Source organism: Salvelinus alpinus, chromosome 6, assembly GCF_045679555.1.
Source record: "Salvelinus alpinus chromosome 6, SLU_Salpinus.1, whole genome shotgun sequence".
Taxonomy (NCBI): Eukaryota; Metazoa; Chordata; class Actinopteri; order Salmoniformes; family Salmonidae; genus Salvelinus; species Salvelinus alpinus.
In genome coordinates, this window is record NC_092091.1 from 64,617,425 (window position 1) to 64,634,809 (window position 17,385).

The 17,385-nt window shown below is 43.8% G+C and overlaps 1 protein-coding gene across 1 annotated transcript in view; it reads left to right on the forward strand.

Annotated features, from left to right (window-relative positions):
- gpm6ab (glycoprotein M6Ab) overlaps positions 1-17,385 on the forward strand; it is a 72,444-nt gene continuing 55,059 nt past the window's right edge. The window contains exon 1 of the mRNA XM_071407399.1: positions 1-122. Coding sequence (XP_071263500.1) covers positions 119-122 — 4 coding nt within the window. The 5' untranslated portion in view covers positions 1-118. The remainder of the gene's footprint in view (positions 123-17,385) is intronic.

Below are 17,385 nucleotides of genomic sequence, written 5' to 3' on the forward strand. Positions count from 1 at the left end.
AAACACCATTGATTCCTCCGACCCACATTGGACTGGACTGCTGTATCTCGAAAGTTCCTACTGAGGTCTACAACCTGTTAACTTTATTCACCATCATAGTGGAGAGAAATAGCTTGAGATGGGTAAGTGAAATACAATTGTTTTCTTCTTGTTTATGATTTATTGGCGACTTGTTGATGCTACTTCCGAACAAGGATAACGGAACGTGGGTTTGGGTGCTGCGGTGATTGACACTTTCTGACACTGGATGAACGATGTTACAATAGAGCGTTTGAATTGCTGATTCGGAAAATGTTTAAATCATATTGCTAGTGCATGCATTTTAGAAAGAGGAATGCAATGTCCCCGCATGTGGAATAAAGGTGTTTTCATGATCTATTAAATAAACGTCAACATGTTTAGAACCAAATGCTGGGGAGGGATGGGTAGCCCGTGTCCAACCTTTATCAATCAGAATAAGAATTTGATATGATACAAGCAACAGTTTCTTTGTCTTGTGGGAGCCTTCTGTAACAGTATCTATTGAGTAGCCTTGAATAAGAATGAATGGCTTGAACTCAGTAGCTTTCCTGGGAAAGGAATGTGTACACTGTGCATGGAAAGGATATAACTAAAGTGTTTTCAATTGAGTTCCGTTGCCAGACGCCTTCAACCGAGTAATGAAATGGTATTGAACACACACGCAAAAACACACACACACACACACACACACACACACACACACACACACACACACACACACACACACACACACACACACACACACACACACACACACACACACACACACACACACACACACACACACACACACACACACACACACACACACTGTCCCCCCATACACACACACACACACACACACACACACACACACACACACACACACACACACACACACACACACACACACACACACACACACACACACACACACACACACACACACACACACACACACACACACACACTGTCCCCCACATACACACACAATTTCCTTAAAACATGTTGTTTTATTACCATGCCCTTTTATTTACCATGCTGCTAATATGTTATTAAGTAGTCCAGTATGAAGCTTATAATCAGATCACGCTGCTTGTCTGTTTGCTAGAAATGAGGAAGTGACAGAAGCTACGGTGATATTTTTAATGCAATTACAACTCACCAGGCACTAGATTTACAGCTACAATCTGGGATCTGGGAATTGGTTCAATGGTATATTCATTATTTTTCCAGCCACATCCCTCAGCTATAGAGCAAAACAAGTGGCAGGGCCGCCATTTTACTGAAAAACTGCTTTTACGACTGCTCATAATGACTGGATACATATTATACTGGTTTATACCACTGTTGTGTGTGGATGTCTAAAGATGCACAGTCCAATTGAAAACAAAGCAATGTACAGTATATCAAGAGCTTTGCCTCTTTTTCAATTTCCCCCCTGAAGGACAGGGCCGACTGCTATTTTCTTTGGTTCCCCCACTCTCTCTCTCTGTCTCTGTCTGTCTCTCTCTTTCTGTCTCGCTCTCACTTTTCGGTCCTGCTCTCTCTTTCTATCTCTGTCTGTCTGTCTGTCTGTCTGTCTGTCTGTCTGTCTGTCTGTCTGTCTGTCTGTCTGTCTGTCTGTCTGTCTGTCTGTCTGTCTGTCTGTCTGACTGTCTGTCTGTCTGTCTGTCTGTCTGTCTGTCTGTCTGTCTGTCTGTCTCTCTCTCTCTCTCTCTCTCTCTCTCTCTCTCTCTCTCTCTCTCTCTCTCTCTCTCTCTCTCTCTCTCTGTCTCTGTCTCACTCTCTCTTTTCGGTCCTGCTCTGTCTGTCTGTCTGTCTGTCTGTCTGTCTGTCTGTCTGTCTGTCTGTCTGTCTGTCTGTCTGTCTGTCTCTTTCTCTCTCTCTCTCTCTCTCTCTCTCTCTCTCTCTCTCTCTCTCTCTCTCTCTCTCTCTCTCTCTCTCTCTCTCTCTCTCTCACTCTCACTCTCTCTCTGTCTATCTCTCTCTCTCTCTCTCTCTCTCTGTCTATCTCTCTCTGTGTCTCTCTCTGTCATGTCAATTTGCTACTGGTGGAACACAAACAGATGTGAGGAAAGGAAAGAACAGCACAGCTGCCAGGAAAAACTCATCTTGAATGAGGGGAAGTGGCCTTGAGCCTCACCTGGCCCCTTGAGGAGAGTGTTTGTCACAGGTTCAAAGTAGTTTCTAATTGGTTTGTTATTGGTTTGTCTTTGTAGGCCTTGGTCAAAGGTGCTCATCAATCTAGAGAATGAAGGAAATAAATAATCTGCATTATGTCATCTATTGTTGTCTATGGTTGGTCTTTTATAAGGATATCTTTTTTCATGGACATTTGACACAGAGAAATTTTAGTGGGGTATATTGGCAGGGATATGCACCCTGAGAACGACTGCCATTTCATTGTTTGGAGTGTTTATAACCCGAGCAGCAAATTCCCCATGGTGTATTATGTCTGATGAAATCTCATGGAGAAAAGACAGACAGACAGACAGACAGACAGACAGACAGACAGACAGACAGACAGACAGACAGACATGGTTATTGTGTAACGGCCATTCAGTCTTTCAATCATTCTTTTTTGCATCATCCCTCCATTATGCATCCAGCAAATCACATGAGTGCTAAATGGTGGTATTATGCGGTTGTTCTGTGCCCCCTCCAAGCATTCTCCTCTTTCTGTGGGGCTTTTTGATAATCTTCACAAGCGTTGCAGTGTTTGTGGAACAATTTCACTTCATGTCCTTTGACTCCCTGCTCCAGCTGAGAACCGGGAGGATTTGCTAATGTGAATAGCTCTGTCTGTCTGTCTGTCTGTCTGTCTGTCTGTCTGTCTGTCTGTCTGTCTGTCTGTCTGTCTGTCTGTCTGTCTGTCTGTCTGTCTGTCTGTCTGTCTCTGTCTCTGTCTGTCTGTCTGTCTGTCTGTCTGTCTGTCTGTCTGTCTGTCTGTCTGTCTGTCTGTCTGTCTGTCTGTCTGTCTGTCTGTCTGTCTGTCTGTCTGTCTGTCTGTCTGTCTGTCTGTCTGTCTGTCTGTTTCATCCCAGGCTTTGCTGGGTCTGGGCCTACCCCACAGGTTGGACACAGACACTGACAGAGACACAGACATATGCACGGCTGCACACACACGTGCACACTCCTGGGGTCTCTAGGCGGAAACTCTTGCCACTTTTGCAGCCTTAGATCAAGTGTCATCAGATGGCATGAGAGTATGAGGCCCACAAACAGACCCCATCCCGCCATGCCAATAACATGTCTGCCTATCTCATTCCATCTGGCCAATAAGTCACCAATATGCCAATATGCTAAATATGCCAATATGCTAAAACGGCCATGACGCAGCTGTTCAGCCTCTACGTTGGTGAAACATTAGTTAGATGTTGTACAGACGTTACTGTGTGAAGAGTATGCAGTGACAGAGATTTGCACACTAATGTTGCATACACCGAATTAGAATACAGTTGCAGAGTTGAGTGATTTTTCAATTCTACCTGAACCTGAGAAGTTTTTCCGCTCCCTCACACCCTTAGCGAGGACAGATTACCCAGTGTGTGTGTGTGGCATGCACACACTACTGTGTAGGATAATTATTTATTATGATACAACAGCACTGTCAGCATTATGCTGTATGGAATTGCAATCATTGGCAGAGACCCCGGGCTAGAATCCCCCTTTGTTCCAAACTCCTATCTCCTTAATCGAAGTTCTCTCTGTGTGTGTGTGTGTGTGTGTGTGTGTGTGTGTGTTTGAAGAGAGGTCATTTTACTTTCCTGTATGGAATGACAAAAGCTCAAATCTCAAAAACAGACAATCTGTAGCAGGCGGTGCTGGCCAAGTTTTGATGTGCGGCTAATCCTGGCGCCAGCTTCTGTGTTTCTCTTCTTTCTCATCCTCCCGTCGGACTCCACGGTGTTGGATTTCCAAGCAGCAGTAAATAGTGAGCAAGCACTTGTATGTCTTGGGGGGGGGGTGAGTCATTGAGCCACCCACCTACTCCTGCTCTCCTGTTCTGTGTCTCTGCTTTCGATTTGGACGGAGTTACGGGTCGTGAACTGTTCCTAGATCAGATTTGGCCAGAGAGAGAGCCTGAAATACAAAACTCCCTTCCACCACCACTGACTCACTTCTCCAGATGCTCTGAGACACTGAACCAGTGAAAAGTCTCCTCTCTAAGTCACAGGGACTATCTAGCAGGGTTTACCCCCTAGCAGGGTCTAACTGTCTGCTTCCTGCTCTCCTTAGATGATCCTTTCCATCATAGGTTCATATTCTGACCAATTGTCTGTCGTTTCTCCCTTTCTCTATCATAAAGACCTTTCCGCTGTTGATTCCCTATAAGCCAAATCAAATCAATGTGTATTGGTTGCGTACACAGTTTGGCAGATGTTATAGCGGGTGCAGCGAAATGCTTACGTTACTAGCTCCTAACAACGCAGTAATATGTCAAACAAGTACCTGCACAAAACGTTACCAAATAGCCAAAAACTTGATCCACCGTTTTTTCCTGGTGAGGCTTTAGCGGAAAGTAGCCTCTTTTGCAACTGACCAGGGGCCAAAGGTGTTTGATCTAAAATCCAGACCCTCTCGTTCTCTGTCTTTGAGTCACATGGTCCTTCATCGTTGTTGGCTCCACTGTCTTGGTGCTATTCCATGGTGAGCTAGGCTGCTCTCTGTTCCTGTTTATTCCCTCAGGTGTGACTGTAAAAGAGGAACACATTGTGTTGTTCATATCTGTAGTGCAGCAGTGTACTGTAGTGAACACCCGAGTGTACACTTGTTGGATGCCCTTGAGTGTAGCAGACCAGCTAAGTGTGTTTAGTACAGTAGCTATGTCCTGCCACCAAAAGCGTTGTGGCTCTAGCAAGTGTACTTCACTGTTGCCAAGGCTCTCAGAACTCGGTGTCCAAACTCAATCCCCTCTGGAATGGAATTCAGTTCCCTTATGACACAATCGCCCTTTGACCTCCCGCATTCACCACACAATGGGTACTTAAAGAAGAAGAAGAAACATTCTCTGCAGGAGATTGTGTGCTGAGCTGGGACGGGCTGGCATTAGATGTAGATCAGGTCAGACAGACAGGGGGAGAGGAGGGAGGTAGACTGCGTTAAAGTTCAGACGGGCTATGGGGAGAACTTTATGGCCTCTGTATTGTGCATTTCAACAGCCTCAGCCCGCATTTTTTGCATATTGTGCAAAGTTACAATACACGCACGCACGCACGCACGAACACATTATGTAGGGGATTGAGTTGCTCTTTAGCTCTATTGTTAGGCTACTGTAATGAAACAGAGGTACCGTGATCCAAGGTTTAGACAGCCTTGTCCGTTCTCATCCCTTCAATATTGCATGAAGGAAGGGGACACATACTGTGTGTATTTGTGTGTGTGTGTGTGTGTGTGTGTGTGTGTGTGTGTGTGTGTGTGTGTGTGTGTGTGTGTGTGTGTGTGTGTGTGTGTGTGTGTGTGTGTGTGTGTGTGTGTGTGTGTGTGTGTGTGTGTGTGTGTGTGTGTGTGTGTGTGTGTGTGTGTGTGTGTGTGCACATGACGTCCACATGTCACTCTTAATCAGGCCTACTCTTTTGATTTCTCTCTCTCATATACACACACACACACACACACACACACACACACACACACACACACACACACACACACACACACACACACACACACGACCATATTCATTCTAACACAGTGGTCATAATTCACATCAGAGCTTCCACTAAAGGCACAGAAAGAGCATTCCCATGTCACTGAGGCATGGTGGCTATATGTGAGGAGAGGAGAGGAGAGAGGAGAGGAAAAGATAGGAGTAGAGAGCAGAGGATTCCCTCACTGATATAGCCCTGCCCCTTCCCCACTCTCTGTCCTCCTCTCCTCTTATAATATCGCAGTATAACTGTTATCCAGGTCATGGGTGGGGCAGACTGTCAAGTCAACCACAGCCTGCAGCCATAGCGCTCTGATACACATACTACACAAAACACCATCCTTCTTGGATACACACAATCTCCCAACACAGCCCAAACGTCATTTAATATAATCTCATTGAATGTCCCTGAGACTAGAAATGCCAAAGTAACTACCATGTATGTGTATTACATGTGGAGGCAAGAGGCAGTGCATCACACATGAGAAGCTTTCTGGAGCGTTGCCTGTATGTATGTCCCAGTCCCAAATGGCATCCTATTCCATTTATAGTGCACATCTTTTGACCAGGGCCCATAGGGCACTATATAGGGAATAGTATACGGAGTAGTGTGCAATTTGGGTCTGGTTCATAGCCATGACATCAGACTGTGATATGAGCTCCCGTCCCTCCCATCCCTCCCGTCCCTCCCGTCCCTCTTCCGCCGCCATCCCTCCATCCTCCACCTTCGTTGTTTCGCTCCTCCGTCCCTACATCCTCGCTGTTTCACTCTTTCTTCCTCTTCCTCTCATCTCTTAGCTGTTGTAGTGCCAGGCTCAGGTACTGTATTAAACCCAGACATAGACCATACATATTTAGACATTGGGCTTGCTTCAATCGAAGCAGGTAACATCTTTTATTGTGGTGTGAAAATACAGGACAACAATCTCAACTTAATACATCACATTACTTCAACATGCTAATTCACATAATCAAAAATGACATTCACTTCACAGAAACCCTAGTCCCTGGTTCCAATACAATAGTCATAAATATACATCGTTCCCTCTCATGGTACATATGCTCACCTAGTCACTCATCAGCTCCCTTTCTGTCTCTGAAAGCGTTAGTGCCTCTCTCACCACCTTGATGGCTTCCTCTTAGCAGCTATATTTGCACACACACACACACACACGCACACGCACACACACACACACACACACGCACACGCACACACACACGCACACGCACACACACTCTGCTCTTTCCCTGTAAAAAATTGGCCATTATGTGTTTGAAGCGGGATAATGTCCCCGAGACACATTTCCATCCATTTCCGACATAATAACTTTTCGAACTGCAGGAGGGCCAAACTGCTAGTGCTGCTCGAGGTGTTTCAGTTACTGACCAGCACACAGTCACCTTAGGCTGTTGAAGAGTTCCACCCACTTGAGGACAGAGTTTACCTTCTAAAAGGTTAGCTCATTTCCAATATATAGAGATTTTAAGGAAATTAACCGCAGAAGAGGAAGCGCTTAGCCTATATGTCTGGTACATCAGATGCTGAGAGCAAACAGTCACGTGCCGTTGCCTCGGCGATACCAGACCTACGGTGGCCTAGCGATGATGGAGCTGTTACTGAGCAGGTTGGTTTCAAAACAACCCAGATGTTGCTGGCTCACACCTGACGTCACCGCACTCCACTCTCTTCAGCGTCACAAGGCAAACATTACTTTGCATAAAAGATGCGTATGGCCATTTCTCCCAACTCCCCTGATAAGGGGTTTAAAATCAAATGCTTTAAAGGCACAATCCTGAGTTTAATCAGAGCAGGATCAGGTTCAGGGGAGAAACAGCTTTCAGTAGATCCATCATCTAAAGTGGATTGCGTACTGTAGGCTTAAAATAATAGGATAGGTCAGGTGAGACTGAATGATTGATAGGGTCTGTGTAGATATCAATATTGTTTGTGGTTGGGGTTATTACATTATCATAACAGGCTTCATTTTTTATTTAATATATTTATTTATTGAAATATTTATGTTGGTCACAGCTATAGTGGGAGGGAGAACCATCCACTGGATGAATAATACATACATGCTTTACACACACACACGCACACACACACACACACACACACACACACACACACACACACACACACACACACACACACACACACACACACACACACACACACACACACACTATGCTGTACATATCCCTATAGATCCCGTTTAGAAAACAAGGATGCTACTCAGTCTTTTGTCAGTGTAAAGAGAATTGGAACAGGGAGGTGGAGGGAGGAGGGTTAAATATTTGTGAATTAAGAAAACAAGTGAATGAATTTTTAATCCTGTTTTCGGAGAGCTATTTTAAACATCAAGGGAATCCTTGGGCGCCGCGATGCATGCATGCTCTGACTGGTCGGGAAAAATAGCACAATGAGGGGGAGATGGAGCGAGGGAGAGGAGGAGAGGAGAAGGAGTGAGAGAGGGAAGAGATAAGGAGGGGAGGAGAGGAGGAGTGTCTGTCCACTGTCTCTGGCCTGATTTTTGTGCAGTCTTCTTAAAAGATGTAATGGAATTATTCCCGGACCCGGAATAAGGGATGATAAGGAATCTGTACAGTACAAGTACTGTACGATGGACAATGAATTATAGCAGCCAAGAGAATGCCATCAGACATTGTTAAAATCATGTTACCAGACTCGTGTTGTCCTCGTTATTGTCAGTGGCACTTAATGGCAGACTGAGTTTAATTCACCCGAGGGAAGATTGCATTATGTTATATTGACTGGCAGATAAATAGATTACCCCTCTTTGACTTTACTGCAAAATCCAGTTTGGTATTGATAGTAGTTTATTACATCTTTACTAACCCAATGGTGGACAACTTGTGGTTCAGAATGAGTTCAATTTCTCCAAATGCCGCTGAGAATATGATGAGATATGAGAGGTGAGTTTGGCTATCTAGAAATCGTCTTTGCGTTGGTGTGACAATTTATGACGCATGCACACAGCACAGCAGAGCGATCATTCGTTTCAAGACGTTCCGTTTTTCTTTCACAATTCCGTGGACAGTTCTCTTTACATGGAGTGCCCGGTGGAAGTCACTGAAAGATAGAGGTCATTCACTTCTCAAACCAGGAAGTGGATCTCACGGTCGCCATGGTCGCCGTCTACCGTGGCGACCGAACTCGAGCCGTCTTGAATTGTTGTTTGATGTTTTGTGTCCCGTGGATGTGACCTCAGAGCTGTGTCTGAGAGCTTTAGAGTGTCGAGGCCATTCACTGACATGACCTTATACCTCTCCTTTTCTCCTTCTGTCTTTCTCTACCTCTTATCTTCCTCCCACGCTATCTGCCTGTCACTTTTTTCCCTCTTGTCTGCTGACTCTCTCTCTCTCTCGCTCTCTCTTCCTTTCCCCCCTCTCTATCTATTCCCTTTTTTCTATCTCTCTTTCTATGCTTCTTTGAAACACCAGTTGTCCTCTCTTCTTTCGACATGCTGTTTTGAAGCCAGTTGGCGGTCAGTCTGACTTTCAGCTATTCTACTGCACTGAAAAATATCTGCGGGACGCTGCAAGCACTGGTATACACACACACACACACACACACACACACACACACACACACACACACACACACACACACACACACACACACACACACACACACACACACACACACACACACACACACACACACACACACACACACACACACACACACACACACACACACACACACACAAACACACTTTGAATACATAGGCTACGTTGATCTCCTCCTAGCCAGGGTTCACAAAGAAAAGCTCTAGGAGCCCGTACAGTATTCACCGTGCTCCAACAGCATATCGTCACGATTACTAAAGAAGCGACTGCAGAGCCTAACTCTCTATGGCCGCCTTAATAAAACAGATTCCTGTCCAGCTCCTTCTCACGTCCTACTCAAACCGTGATGTAACCGTTGTAACCATTATCACTGTTAATAATGGTGTGATGACTGACTATTGCAAAATTCTATTCTAGATTTGAGCAGACACTTTTATCCAGTGTGACTTATAGCAGTGAGTGAACACATTTTTGTACTTGTTCCCATGCTGGTCCCCCGTGGGAATCGAACCCACAACCCTGGCGTAGCAAGCACCATGCGCTCCCAACTGAGCCACACGGGTCCATATAAAACATAATAAAAAATATTCCATTTAGCAGACGCTTTTATCCAAAGCGACACAGTCATGCGCGCATATACGTTTTTAAGTATGGGTGGCCCCGGGAACCAAACCCACAACCCTGCCGGCGTGCTCTACCACCTGAGCCACACTTAGAAGAACTTGACTCTGTAGCACTGTGACACGTTATTTGACAGCACTGTATGATCAACAGCCATCACTAATTATGTACCTACAGTATAACCTTCAGATGGGAACATCCATGTGGTAAAACTAACTACAGGGGGATACCTCGTAGGTTGACTGTCACACCAGTGGAACGTGTAAGAGATTGAGGGTACGTTATAACAATGTTCAGTGTGTTGACTGACTGATTGACTGATGGTGTTTGTTGTCCTTCTTTTCCCAGCGAGACTCCGGTCTACCCGCTGTAAGATATAGTCATTCACTGCGTCGTCTGACGTGAGTCAATTCAAGTCGTCTCTCTTTACTTCGCACATTATGAAGCCCTTTAGGGGAGACTGCCCAGGAATGGTAATTTGTCACACTATTGGCTAACATCACTGACTGACAGACAGTAGACCGCCAGTAAATAGTAATCCCACCTACCTACAAGTTGGCTTAGAGAGGCTTCACAAGCACAATCCCCGCTACTGTAATATCTTGTAGACAGACTACGTAGACATAAATGGTACAGACGATCTGTCATGATACAACGGGATGGTGAGATAACAAGCTGCATTGGTCCCAGTAGTTTGGACAATTCACCATTTTGTAGGTGTTTGGAATTTCAGAAGGGGAGGGGACATTTGGCCTGTAACTTGCAGAGAGAGAGAGAGGGTGGAGCTCCTCGTTCCGGTTCACGTATGGACCCAGAATTTATTCGAGCATCTGACCAATTACACAATGCTTTAGTGAGCAGTAAGCAGGAAGCAGCGGGCAAAAGCCCTATCACCCCCTCCGTCACTGAGCGAAGCAACACATCACGAGTAGCACACACACACACACACACACACACACACACACACACACACACACACACACACACACACACACACACACACACACACTAGTCAATCAGCTGTCTCATCATCTTCTGCATCGTCTGCTGACAAAAATAACAGCTCATCTTCTCATCACGCCGGTCACTAGACAGGGATCATATGTAACGCATGACTTGGATGTTTCATCTTCCTCTATATTATTCACTATCAGCCGTGTGTACACACACACACACACACACACACACACACACACACGCAAAAACGCACACAGGCACGGACGCACACACACACGTCGATGATATTGGTAATCATTACCGTTACTAGAGAGCGCCACCCTCCTCATTGAGCGCAGCATTCAGTCTGGTTTAACCAGGCTATCTTGCACACACCAAGCCAGGCTGATTAGTATCCAAGGTAGATTCAGGCGGTGCACAATCCATTGTATGTAGGTCACACAGTATACAGTATATTACAGAAGAGGAGAATCCCCCATCCGTCCTCCTTTCCTTTAGGCTAGTGCCGATGGGAATACCCAATTCATAGTGGGTTTGAGACACACTTATATATATACAGTAGATGAGGGATGCTATTTAAATGCAAATTCCATGTTTTAATTAGTTTGTTTAGGTTAGCATTTATAGTTATTTATTGGGTTGTTTGTGTTAATTCACTTAAACAAATAAGCTTTTTGTAGTACCTGTTATACACATACTGTAAATATGCATTTATGTAAGGTTATACACATACTGTAAATATGCATTTATGTAAGGTTATACACATACTGTAAATATGCATATAACCCTACATAATATGTCACTGCTACTGCATAGGAGGCTGGAATGGAATGCATTTTAACGGTATCAAGCAAATCAAACATATGGAAACCACATGTTTAACTCCGTTCCATTGATTCCATTCCAGCCATGACAATGAGCCCGTCCTCCTATAGCTCCTCCCACCAGCCTCCTCTGTGCTACTGTGAAGACTCAGTAGGAGACAATGTCCACCACCTTTGGCGTCATTCATGCTATCATGTGACATGGCTTTGTCTTGTCTGTGAAGGAATCAGTGACTTTGCCCTCACAGACACATATTCATTTCACTGCATATACTGTAGTCAGATATATGTGGCGGCTCGAGCTGAAAAGTGCAACCCGGCACCACTGAAAAATCTTTAATCTGCCATCTTGAAAGTGAAATGATGGTTCTTTGACGAACAGCCCTCTGACTTACTTCTCTGTTAAAGAACAAGTCGTGAAACTTCTGACCAAAATTCGAACTGAAAATCGTAGAAAATATGCTTTGTTTATTCATTAGGTGAGTTTCTTATGTTCACGAATGGTTCTGAAGCATCGTCATGATTTTCATAATTTCAACCAAAGACGTGTGTCTTAATATGTAAACATACACGCTTCCGTGCTTGTGAATAGCTTGCATATTTGTGTTAATAGCTTCCGCTCTCACGTAAACTAGCAACATTCAAGTTGTTCGTTCGGTTTGCTGAAATGTCCAGGACGTTCAAAATAAAATCCTCAGAGTGAAGATAGAAATGGAATGTCTAGAGCTGACTTGATTAGGTACATTGCATTCTGTTCTACGTAGACAGCCATTCCTGTTCTACACACAATACATTTTTATCGGAACACTCCTATACATTTCACCCCCCTGAACAGGCCGCATATGTTATAAGCCTGTGTTTCCCCACATAAACACATACACAGAATCTACCACCAGTTGTTTACAATGGAAATATCATGTGGAATCTAAAATGTCTGTCTCTCTGAGCCTGTGATTTCTGTAGGGTGCTAGCTCTACAGCACTACAGCCTCTCTATAATGGATAGGCTGCGCAGGCCGGCAGTCCCGATTCTGTCACTTCAACACTCCTCTGCTCCCAGCAATCCGTTTGAGCAATGAACGGCCTCCGCTAGGGGAATCCTATGGGGGCGTTTGGTTCTCTCTCTCTCTCTCTCTCTCTCTCTCTCCCGCTCTCTCTGCATGTGGAGGGGAGAGTGCTTAGATGAAGACACATTCTCTATGAAATGTTTAGGTATATGAACTCTTGAATATGTCAGAGAGAAAGAGAGACGTGTTTTTTGTAGCCTGTAACAGATCCAGAAGGTGCCTCAGTCTGGAAAGAGACGGCGTGTTTGAAGTGGTGTGTCTCGGAGATAGGAAGTTGGTAGCAGAGCAACAACACACACACACACACACACACACACACACACACACACACACACACACACACACACATACACACACTCACTCACACACCATCTGTTTGATTCCTAGAGTTGGTAGCTGTTGGGGAAATTATTTTATGATAACAAGGAGGCATACTGTCTAATCTCCTTATACCACCTATCAGCTGCTGACATACATACTCACAATTTATAGTTCTAAAATACATAGTAACATACATACTCACAATTTATAGTCCTAAAATACATAGTAACATACATACTCACAACTATTAGTCCTAAAATACATAGTAACATACATACTCACAATTTATAGTCCTAAAATACATAGTAACATACATACTCACAACTATTAGTCCTAAAATACATAGTAACATACATACTCACAATTTATAGTCCTAAAATACATAGTAACATACATACTCACAATTTATAGTCCTAAAATACATAGTAACATACATACTCACAACTATTAGTCCTAAAGTACATAGTAACATACATACTCACAATTTATAGTCCTAAAATACATAGTAACATACATACTGACAATTTATAGTCCTAAAATACATATTAACATACATACTGACAATTTATAGTCCTAAAATACATAGTAACATACATACTCACAACTATTAGTCCTAAAGTACATACTCACAACTTATAGTCCTAAAGTACATAGTAACATACATACTCACAATTTATAGTCCTAAAATACATAGTAACATACATACTCACAACTATTAGTCCTAAATAACATACTCACAACTTATAGTCCTAAAGTACATAGTAACATACATACTCAAAACTATTAGTCCTAAAGTACATAGTAACATACATACTTACAATTTATAGTCCTGAAGTACATAGTAACATACATACTCACAACTATTAGTCCTAAAGTACATAGTAACATACATACTTACAATTTATAGTCCTGAAGTACATAGTAACATACATACTCAAAACTATTAGTCCTAAAGTACATAGTAACATACATACTCACAACTATTAGTCCTAAAGTACATAGTAACATACATACTCACAACTATTAGTCCTGAAGTACATAGTAACATACATACTCACAACTATTAGTCCTAAAGTACATAGTAACATACATACTCACAACTATTAGTCCTGAAGTACATAGTAACATACATACTCACAACTATTAGTCCTAAAGTACATAGTAACATACATACTCACAACTTATAGTCCTGAAGTACATAGTAACATACATACTCACAACTATTTAACTGTACATAGAAGTCTTCCACCCATGTTAGAGCCAATACAGTCTCTGCATAGTACTGTTTGTCAACCTTCTACAGCCCTCATGTAAAACAACAAGTATGCTGCTATTTAATAACCTAGGTCCTAGAGGTAAGCAATGTTTAATATTGTACAATAAACCAAATAATGAATTCATAATTAATCTGTATGGCATATATTCAGAATGATTACATGACATATTCTAGGCTATCTGTATGTTGAGTCTGTGTCTTGGTTTCAGTAATGTGTCTCTTGAGAAAATTACAACTTGTATAGTAGAGAAGATTTGATTGTTTTGTCGTTGGAACATTGTCTTGTTCTACCAGTGATACAGAAGCACTAGTGAGTGTGTGCGGGCGCGCGGGCCTACGTCCAGGCCTGTGGTATGAGTCATCCATCCTGGCCCTAGGTTCTCAGAAACTCAACCTCTCTGCCATTCTAGCCAATTACAGCCCGTCTCTCAGGTTGTCATGGCGCAGCTCCCCATTGTCTGATTAGTATGCGTGAGAAACAAACCTGTAGCTGAGATTACAGACATTAATAGCATAGTAATGGCCAGAGAAGTGGCTGGTTCATAGCATAATTAGCAAAGGAAAAATAACTAAAAGTCTGCACTGTGAGTGTCACACACAAAAAAAATGTTTTAATCTGTCGTTGTTCATTGGCGTAGTAGGCCTACAATCCTGTCACTTGAATTCCACACAAAAGCACATGGCTTACTTCCAGATCTGTAGTATCTGTAGTATCAGTAGTTCATTCAGTATCGTTCTTCTATCTCTTATACGTCTAGACTATCTGCCTTGTACGTCTAGACGATCTGATTCAGTCCTGAGATCTTCAGTCAGCTGTCAGCCGAAGCCCAACCGGATCTGATTCCACATCCACTCCGTATTCCTATCTACAGTGTCTTTCATCAACGTGAGCTCTACACTCCCCTCAGACTATACCTGATGCAGGATCACTCCTCACTCCTCCTTTGAAACTCCGCAATTATTATCAGCTGCGCTGCTTTTCTCTGGAGTCTGCGGCTCAATCTCAATTTGTCATTCTGTGATTCCTTGCATTCTATCCCATCTCTTCCTTCTCAATTGTATTGGAGGACTTTCTTCTCCAAAGCATTTTGAGAAGGAGGCGAGGAGAGACGATGCAAGGAAAGATGAATTGAGAAAGAGTCGTCTTCGCTCCTATCTAGTAGCCATGAAAGGCCCTCGCTTCTATAGCTGCTACATTGTTAATGACCTCGCTGACTGCAGCCAATCATTTTCATCTCGGGCGCGGCCGCCACATCACATCTCACCGCCGTCGCCAGGCGCGCAGCTCGTGCTGTCGTTGCTAGGCTATTGTACCTGCCGCTGCATGCAGAGTGACACGCGCCGTGGTTACCGCTGCCTCCGTTCAGTTCATGCAGCCAGAGCACAGCAGAGTTGTGCTGTGGGTCTCCCACTCAGGTCTCCCACTTGTCTTTATGTGGACGTGCCACTGCTGCTGACAGCATAGAGAATGAACAGGATCAGATTCACACAGCAGTTAAAGACGGCTATGGTTTATTTCATCTGTGTGTGTTTTAATAATGAACTTGATTCATCATTTGTATTTTCATCATTTTTATCATCATGTGCTGTCTTCTATTGCCATCATTTAACACCAATTGCTAATATTGATTGATTGAGAGATCATTGATTTGGCTGCAGGTCTTATCTCAATGTGCGCGTGTGTGTGTACGAAGCAGTAACACGCAGCGCTACATTTTTGCGTCAACGCTTCCGCCAGAGTGAATGTGTGTGTGTGTGTGTGTGTGTGTGTGTGTGTGTGTGTGTGTGTGTGTGTGTGTGTGTGTGTGTGTGTGTGTGTGTGTGTGTGTGTGTGTGTGTGTGTGTGTGTGTGTGTGTGTGTGTGTGTGTGTGTGTGTGTGTGTGTGTGTGTGTGTGTGTGTGTGTGTTGGCTGTTGGCCAGAACAGTGTGATTGATTAGTGCTGTGTCCATCCCTGATTGTACTCTCCAACCATAACCAATCAGTGCCTCATACAGACAGTAGCCCTCGGTAGTACTGGTTGGGGTGCTGGGGAACCAGGCAGAGCGGAGATACACAACTCAAATCGATCTAGGTGTAACCAGTGATCAATTGTTTTCATTTAACCCTTATACAGGTTTGTCTCATTGAGATACAATCTCTTTTGCGAGAGGGACCTGTCTGATGACTAACCTTCTCTGAGACTAAAGCCATTAGTTCAGAGGGTTAACATAGTCTTCTGGGGCATCGGGTTCAAACACAATTACTGCCTGCTTCCCTCACCACCCCTGTAACCCTATAGGGATCAGCCAGGAGTGACCGTGTCCTGAGGCGCTATGAGAACCTGTCCCAGAGCTTTAAGACCAGCTACATAAGACAACAACACGTAGGAAACTTTGTCATTCTGTTCTCTTTGTGTCTATGACCTCCCCTGTAAAACCCCTACAGCATCCCCTATACTGTAAATCAGTCACTCTATATATGACGGAGATAGGTGTGTGTGTGTGTGTGTGTGTGTGTGTGTGTGTGTGTGTGTGTGTGTGTGTGTGTGTGTGTGTGTGTGTGTGTGTGTGTGTGTGTGTGTGTGTGTGTGTGTGTGTGTGTGTGTGTGTGTGTGTGTGTGTGCGCGCGCGCAATTGTGCGGGGTGTGTGTGTGAGCGTGCGTGTCAGGCCTGGGAATTGCCAAGGACCTTACCATACGGTATTATCACGATATTTAGGTGCCGATACGATATGGATTACGATTCTCACCATTCTATATGCATTGTGATTTGATACTGTGATTTTATTGTGATTTGATGTTCCTGAACATATTGCTCACTATTGTGACTGCTGCAGAGAGACAGGAGAGAGCATGGATCAGTCATGGAAATGACAGTGCTGAAAACATGTTGGCTCACTTTTTCAAAAGAAGATGGAGACAAGCTATAGGATGAAAAATGCCAGAGTTTTGGCGCAGGTACAGCCGACTAGCGCTGGCAACAACAAAAAAGTCTCATCAATACTTGGAGTCAAAGTATCGATATAATATTGTCCAAAATAATTTTGCGATATGTAATTGTATCGATTTTTCCCCCTATCACTAGTGTGTGTGTGTG